This window comes from Triticum dicoccoides, chromosome 3A, assembly GCF_002162155.2.
Source record: "Triticum dicoccoides isolate Atlit2015 ecotype Zavitan chromosome 3A, WEW_v2.0, whole genome shotgun sequence".
Lineage (NCBI taxonomy): Eukaryota > Viridiplantae > Streptophyta > Magnoliopsida > Poales > Poaceae > Triticum > Triticum dicoccoides.
In genome coordinates, this window is record NC_041384.1 from 230402186 (window position 1) to 230410838 (window position 8653).

Sequence of the window (8653 nt, forward strand, 5' to 3'; positions counted from 1 at the left end):
CGCGGCCACGAGGTGGCCGATCAGCCGTATCATACGCTTCTTCCTCTAGTTGGGGTAGTAACCTGCACTTTGGGTAATTCTTGGAGGGGCACTCAAGTTTATATTCCTCGGCCACGAGGACTTCAGTCCATCTGTCAGCTAGCAGATCTTGATCAGCTTGAAGCTGCTGCTGCTTTTTCTTCAGGCTATTTGCCGTGGCCATAAGCCGGCGCTTGAAGCACTCTTGTTCGACGGGATCCTCTGGTACGGCGAATTCACCGTCGCCAAGGCTTGCCTCGTCTTTGGAGGGGGGCATGTAATTGTCATCCTCCTCCTCTCCGTCTGCCGCTCTCTCAGGAGAGCTGGCTCCTTCATCCTCATGCTCTAAATCTTGCTGGAGGGGATTGCTGTTGTCTTCGGCACTATCCGGAGTGTTATTATCTCCTGTGCCGGTATCACCACTTTTGCTTTGGCGGGACTTAGAGCGGCGCCGCTGACGTTGACGCTTGGGTTGCTTCTTGGAGGGGTCATCCTCCACTATCTCGTCGCCATTGCCTTCGTTGGGTGTATCCACCATGTATATGTCATATGACGAGGTGGCTTTCCAGTGCCCTATAGGCGTCGGTTCATGTTCGTCTCCTACATCGTCGTCCATACCGTCGATGTCTTCGGAGTCGAAGTCGAGCATGTCGGTTAAATCATTGACAGTGGCTACGAAGTGGGTGGTGGGTGGGCGTCGAAGTTCTTCGTCGTCCGCATCCCAATCATGTTGGCCATAGTACGACCAGGGCTCTCCTGACAAAGAGAGAGACCTTAGCGCATTCAGAATGTGGCCGAAGGGCGAGTGCTGAAAGATATCCGCGGCGGTGAATTCCATGATCGGCGCCCAATCGGATTCGATTGGCAGGGGCGCAGATGGTTCGGAGTCCGAAAAAGAGTCCGGCACCTTGGAGTCACGGGCTGCGCAGAGGGTTAGGCTGGGGTTCGGCTCGATCGCCGTTGGGACTGCAGCCCCTGAGGCGGTGTCTAACCACCCGTCCTCGATTGGCGTAGTTGGCTCCGAGCTAAGGGTCGGACCTGATGCGGGCGCGGCCTCTGGGGTACTGTTCGGCGGTAGAGCTAGGTCATACCCATCATGACAGTGCGGCGCGCCCGACTGTGGCTCGGATCCGTCGAAGATCAAGTCTCCGCAGATGTCGACCGTGTAGTTCAAACTTCCAAATCTGACCTGATGGCCAGGGGCGTAGCTTTCAATCTGCTCCAGATGGCCAAGCGAATTAGCCCAAAGTGCAAAGCCGCCAAGTATGAAGATCTGTCCGGGAAGAAAAGTCTCACCCTGGACCGCATCGCTATCAATGATAGTAGGAGCCATCAAGCCTAACGGCGACGACACAGAGGAACTCTCAATGAAAGCACCAATGTCGGTGTCAAAACCGGCGGATCTCGGGTAGGGGGTCCCGAACTGTGCGTCTAGGCTGGATGGTAACAGGAGGCAGGGGACACGATGTTTTACCCAGGTTAGGGCCCTCTTGATGGAGGTAAAACCCTACGTCCTGCTTGATTGATATTGATGATATGGGTAGTACAAGAGTAGATCTACCACGAGATCAGAGAGGCTAAACCCTAGAAGCTAGCCTATGGTATGATTGTATGTTGTGATTGTTGTCCTACGGACTAAAACCCTTTGGTTTATATAGACACCGAAGAGGGTTAGGGTTACACAAGGTCGGTTACAAAGGAGGAGATATCCATATCCGTATTGCCTAGCTTGCCTTCCATGCCAAGTAGAGTCCCATCAGGACACGAGACGAAGTCTTCAATCTTGTATCTTCATAGTCCAACAGTCCGGCTAAAGGATATAGTCCGGCTGTCCGGAGACCCCCTAATCCAGGACTCCCTCAATCACCAAAACCACCGAGGGATTAGTTGCACTTCCAAGTCACTGCAGCCTCCTTCTCCCCCATCGCCGGTAGAAAGCTTACCCGCCGAAGCCTTTCCTTCTCCACCACAGGCGGCCGCCTCCTCTACTTCCCCTCGCCTTCCTACGGCCCGCGCAGACGCCAGCTACTAAATCTTGCCTGGAGCAGCCGGATCTGCCTGCAACACGACACCAATAGAAGCTCATGCCCGGATGCATGGTGATGGCGGCCGTAGTCCGCCCGCAGTAGGAAATGGGTCCGCGGTCCGCCCGCGGCAGGAAATGGCGGCCCGAGCTCGAATTTTAGTGGAGAAGATGCGGGCGAGGACGACCGAAGCTCTCCATGGCGCGGGGTGGACGGAGGTGGCCGGAGGAAGCAAGATTCACAGGAGATTTGGGGAGATGCGGTGGCGAAATGGTGGGCGGGCGCGAAAATTTTCCTCCCGCCAAGGCTCACTTGGGATAGGAGAAACTGCAAAGGATGAGAGGAGAACACAAGATTTGGCAGTCGACGGTCGATTTTTACAGCTCGCCCTAAAAATTTGTACGGGTCAGCCGAATATATGGTACCTTTTCAGGTTGTTTTTGGGGCCCGATACCGTATATCGACGATTATTTTGCGGGTCGGGCGGATATAGCGGATTTGCTAGAGATGCGCTTAATTTTGGGATATATGTGCAATACTGGTGGTTTTTTCATAAATAGAAAAATGTGAGGGTGTCTGTGCAAAGATACATCACGAAGAGCGTCACTCATGCCGGTGGGGTCATACACATGATGCAGCCCCATACGCGTATTGTGATCATATATGCATGCTTGAGTCAAGTTAAATGACCATAAAATCGTATTTTTAAAATTCTAGCATCAAACTGAAATTACGACTTAAGTTTCTATGACTCCAAGGGATATTACCTTAACTAGCATAACTATGAGGTGGCAAAGCGTGACAACGGGAAGCTAGCTCTCCCTCCCTTCGAATTCAAAATGGGGAAAGGCTCTCTCTGTCTCTCTCTCGCGACTGGTTGCGGCGGCCAAACGAGGGCATTGGCGGCGGCAGAGGTCAGTTATCCCGTCTATACCTCTCCCCCTCCGGCATCTCCCCTATCCCGCTATCGCGGTGGCATTCTCATTAGGATTCGACGGCGGTGGCGGTGAAGGAGGCTTGATGTGCTAGGCGGTGGCTTTGGTGGTGCAGATGGAAAGCGGAAGCAGGGTGGTGAACTGGAGAAGAGGAGTTGGCGCTGGTAGTAGTTGTGATGTACAGATCCGAGCAGACAAGATCTTGTTTCAAAATCTCTTCCCCGCTCCACAACCCACCTCTCTGCTGCATCTGTCTGGCACCTCTTCTCCCGCTCTAGAAGCTTCCAAAACCTTTGCCCGCGCGGATGGAGAACCAAAAGAATACTGGCCTCAAGGTACTGCTGCCTAACCCCTCTGCCACGTCTGTACCCACTCATTTCGTCTCATTTTCTCCCCTTTTGTTCCCCCGCTTCGTTTGTATTAGAAGGGAGAGAGAGGATTTGTGGAATTGTTCGTTGTATTCCTTGAGCCTCGTGGGCATATGTATATAGGAGTACAATGATTAACTTGGAGTACAAGACAAGCCAGAAAAAATCCTAGTCTATCTCGTCTTTCCTAATAATCAATGTACTCAGCATCCCCCGCAGTCACAACGGTAGCGGCGCAGACGGTGAGACTGGAGAAAAATCCGAAGGTAAGCCGACAGACACCTCCCCACAGTCGTAACGGTCGATGCATCGCGAAGTCGTGGCTGGAGTGGAAACCGACGAGGTTGCTCAAGCAAGGCGGTAGCCCTTTGCGCCGTTTGTCGAGGTAGCCGAGAGCATAGGTGGTGTAACTGTAGTTGAGGTAGCCGTGCGAAGAACGGCGTGGTCGGTGCCGAGTCAGGGTCGTCGATGTCGAGGTAGTCGCCATGGAGCCGCGGAAGAAGAGCAACGGCGACCTAAGGAGGCGGCGGCGCCGGTGGCTAGAGAAGGAGCACGACGGCGGTGCTCGAAGTAGGCGATAATGAACCTGACAGCGTGACGAAGACTGGCGCGGACGGTGACGTTCCTACGCCAAGGGAGGCGGCACGGCGCATATCAGAAGGAAGTCAACGCGCGTGAACGACGTGGACCGCGGGCCGCAGCGTTACGGCCCGAAGGGGCGATGCAACGGCGGTGGGCAGGTCGGGGCGACGACGGGGAAGACCTCAGGAAGGTTGCAGGGATCGCGTGCCACGCTCGCTACGGCTCGACGGGGCGACGTAGCGGCAACGTGAGGGTCGGTGCAACGTCGGGGACGGCCTAGAGCGGACGGCCTCGGTGCGGCGGTTGACCGCGGTCCGTGGCACTACGACCCGAAGGGGCGACGCAGCGACAGCGCGCGAGGTGGTGCAACCACGGGAACGGCCTCAGGGCGACGACGGAGATCATGTGCCGCGGCACTACGACCTGAAGGGGCGACGCAGCGGCGGCGGGGATCGGTGCAGCCACGGGGAGAACCACGGGGCGGCGGCGCTGCGGCCCCACGGGGCGACACAGCGGCAACCTGTTGCTCGATCGATGAAGAGGCGTGTAAACTTGACGTTGATCTTCATTAAATCCTGCGGAGGCGTGCATCGAATTATCAGACTGGACGGGACGGTGCGAGAGCAGGAGCCCGCTATCAAGGAGATATCAAGGAGATGTGCCAAGGTAAAACTGAGCGAATTCCATCCTTCTCGACCGAAGATGTTATTTCTTTTGACATTTTGTGATTTTTACAGCTCGCTCTAAAAGTTTGTACGGGTCGGCCGAATATACGGTACCTTTTCGAATTGTTTTTGTACCCTATACCGTATATCAGCAATTATTTTGCGGGTCGGACAGATTTGCTAGAGATGCACTTAATTTTGACGTATATGTGTAGTACTAGTGGTTTTTTTCATAAATAAAAAAGCGAGGGTATTTGTGCAAAGATACATCACGCCGAGCGCCGCTTACGCCGGTAGGGCCGTACACATGATGCACCCTCATACGCGTATTATGATTTTATATGCACATTTGAGTCAAATTAAATGACCATAAAATTGTATTTTTAAAATTTTAGCATCAAACTGAAATTACGACGCAAGTTTCTATGACTCCAAAGGATATTATCTTGACTAGCATAACTATGAGGTGGCAAAGCGTGACAAAAGGGAAGCTAGCTCTCCCTCCCTTCGAATTCAAAATGAGGAAAAGCTCCCTCTGTCTCTCTCCCGCGACTGGCTGCGGCGGCCAAACGAGGGCATTGGCGGCGGCAGAGGTCAGTTCTCCCATCTATACCTCTCCCCCTCCGGCATCTCCCCTCTCTCGCTATCGTGGTGGCGCTCTCGTTAGGATGCGACGGCGGTGGCGGTGGCGGAGGCTTGATGGGCTAGGCGGTGGCTTTGGTGGTGCGGATGGAAAGCGGGAGCGGGGCCGGCGAACTGAAGAAGAGGAGTTGGCGCTGGTAGTAGCTGTGATGTACAGATCCGAGTAGACGAGATCTTGTTTCAAAATATCTTCCCCGCTCCACAACCCACCTCTCTGCTAGTCTGCTGCATCTGCCTGACACCTCTTCTCCCTCTCTAGAAGCTTCCAGAAGAATCTTCGCCCGCGCGGATGGAGAACCGACAGAATACTGGCCTCAAGGTAATGCCGCCTAACCCCTCCGCCACTTCTGTACCCACCCATTTCGTCTCATTTTTCTCCCCTTCTGTGCCTCCGCTTCGTTTGCGCGCAGAAGCGGAAGCTTCTGAGGACGGTGCGGGAGCAGGAGCCTGCTATCAAGGAGATGTGCCAAGGTAAAACTGAGCGGATTCCGTCCTTCTCAGCCGGAGATTTTTTTTTTTCACATTTTGTGATTTGGATAATGCAGCCCTGAAGGAGATGGAAAGCAAGGTCAAGAACCTCCGGGACGACAACAACCGGCTCCGCGGCGAGCTGTAAGATCGAATGCTTGTGTTGTGCGTGTTGATTTGGGTTCGCTTTTATTTCGCCGGAAATGACGGCTGAGACGCTGGTTCTGCTCTTGTTGTTGTTTCTTTTATGCCAGGCTCGACAAGGACCGGCAGCTTGCGGTGACGCGGACACTTTTAGTTGACAGGGAGCGTCAGCTTACGAAGACCCAGACACTTCTAGCTGACAGGGAGCAGCAGCTTGAGGCCCGGACACTTCTGGTTGACAGTGAGTTTTCCCTTGTCTAATTTCGAGTTATTCTCCCTTTCCCATTTGGTCCAAGTTAATGCCTGGAAGTCTAGAGAATGGACATTGGTGGTGTGCTAGCGTAAATCATGCATGTGTGGGGACTAACACACGTCTTCTTGAAATGGAGAGCAGTAATGTCGCCTCAGAGCAACTTATCTTTGTTATAATCTGAATTTCAGGGAATTCACATATCTTAGTATTTGAATAGTTTTGACATCTAAGAATTTGAATGGTGTAAGCAACTACTTCTCCAGGCTGTGACCTTTCTATAGATCAGGCTTAATTATTTGAGTAGATTTTTTATTCTTAATTTGTTGGTTACCACATTCCTTTGATGTTTAGTTTATTGTAGAAAGTGAACACCGAAAGCACTGATTGTCTCAGCTGATTCCCCTTTATATGATATATATTTATGCTTGGAATAGTGGGTTGGAAGATTGGCAACAATCAAGACACATCACATGATATTAGTCAACAAATTGAACAGTTATTGTGATAGTTCTCACTATTATAGTAATATATTCTAATTGGATATTGTTGTATCAAATTGCAACATCATTCAAAAATGTAGCACTCTGAGAACAAATAGTTGTGGTCACGCCCTATTGCAAAAGTACACTTTTGCAGCCAAAAAAAGATGTAAAAAAAATCATAGATGAGCAACATGACAGAAAATGTGCACATGCAAAAGCATGACCATTTGCGAACTGTTCTCTTGAGTAAGACAGAAACTTGTGCGCATATAGTTTGCTACGCTGGTCCTTCATCTCTTTGTCTTTTTTTTACAATCTTTCATAATTTTGAACAACTTTTAGCAAGTGCACATGTTATAGCATATTACAACCATGATTTTTTCCCCGCATATATTGGAAATTCAAGGTACATGTTCTATAAGTGAGGTGCGGGTGCAGCTGGTTGTGGAAAATTCACATTTGATGTTTGTCAACTGCCAACTGTACTGGGCTGTGATACTGACCGCGTCTTACTAGCTTGAATCAGTTACTCAATTTTACAATTATGTCTCTGAAAGTTTAGGATTTGATTAAATGGTTATTGTATCCTTTATGCAAGTGAAAATTTCTCAACAAACCTACTTGCATCATGTTATTTTCTACTTCTGTAGTGTGGTGTTTGGAGAGCTGATTGTTTTGCATTTATCTGCATATCTCTACCACGGTCCAAAATATGTTTCACATTCTGTTTAGTTCTAATGAACATTAAGTGCTTACCCAACATTTTTACATTTTCTAGTGCTTTATTACTACGCCCTGCGTTGCAATATTATTGAAGTTTTAGGTTTGTCCTAAGTCAAACTTGTTTAACTTTGACCAACTCTATAGGAAAAATGTGTTATGATCTGCAACCCCAAATACACATAGTATGGAAATATATTTTATAAAGAATCTCATGAGACTAATCTGGTGTTCTGGATGTTAATATATTTTTCTATAGACGTGGTCAAACTTAAACAAGTTTGACTTAGGACAAACATAGAACTTCAATTATTTTGGAACAGAGGAAGTATATTGCAAACACACAAAAGCCTCAACACGGTAATGTAATTCATGGTTATTTTACTGTAAAAAATCATGGCTATTTTATACCTGGTTAATCAGGTATACAAGAGTAATAACACCCTACTTGTTTCTTGAAAAAAATTGACACATTATGAGGCACAGCAGTCCTCTGTAAATTCACCTATACCTTGTAGATTGCCAACAATTCTATTTCTATTTCCCATTCTTTTTGGTGATAACCAAGTTGATTTAGCTGCAATTTTATTTACTCTATTCTGCTTTGCTTATGCAGCAAAGGAGTTTGAAACAGAAATTTTGAGGCTTAAGCATCTGTTGGCTGAAGGGGAGCCTTGGCGCAGTGGTAAAGCTGCTGCCTTGTGACCATGAGGTCATGGGTTCAAGTCCTGGAAACAGCCTCTTACAGAAATGTAGGGAAAGGCTGCGTACTATAGACCCAAAGTGGTCGGACCCTTCCCTGGACCCTGCGCAAGCGGGAGCTACATGCACCAGGTTGCCCTTTTTTAAGCATCTGTTGGCTGAGAAGAATGATACAAATAACTATGCAGCTCTAGTGTCTCCTGAGACAATAACTGAAGTCATACAGAAGCAAATTCCAGGTTCACCTGCAAGAACACCGGTGTCAAACAGAACGAATACAGTACAGTCCAGTGTGAATGCCATTGTCCACCATGGTAGCTTTCAGGATGAAGCTAGAGAGGCAAGTTGTTGAAACAGCCCAACCACTTTGCTGGCAGTGTAGAAGTATGCAAGGATTAATGATTATTTTGAGCTTTATATTGTTTGCTAAGCCATTTTTATGGCTTGCATTGATTCTGTAGCAGGACTGCTGTAGAAGAGGTGTTCGCACCTCAGGTTAGTGATAATGTACAAGTGGATTGCAGTTTGTATTTCTTCTCATGCCTGTAAATTGGTTTGACTTGTAAGTCTGTTGCTTTCAGGCAATGGGGCAGATGAAAGTTCTTGTAACTGTGTGTATCATATGCTGGTTGAATCTTTAGTAATTTTCA

The 8653-nt window shown here is 49.1% G+C and overlaps 1 protein-coding gene across 2 annotated transcripts; it reads left to right on the top strand.

The window, feature by feature from the left end:
• Positions 1-5083: 5083 nt before the first annotated feature.
• On the top strand, positions 5084-8653 carry LOC119271508. 2 transcript variants are annotated; one of them, XM_037553315.1, is made up of 6 exons: positions 5084-5185; positions 5494-5553; positions 5645-5705; positions 5780-5846; positions 5957-6087; positions 7918-8653. In XM_037553315.1, the coding sequence occupies exons 1-6, from the start codon at positions 5111-5113 to the stop codon at positions 8004-8006; spliced, it is 483 nt and encodes a 160-aa protein (XP_037409212.1). In that variant the 5' UTR covers positions 5084-5110; the 3' UTR covers positions 8007-8653. The 2 variants fall into 2 exon arrangements, with proteins under 2 accessions (XP_037409212.1, XP_037409213.1); XM_037553316.1 differs by having other exon boundaries at positions 5497-5553.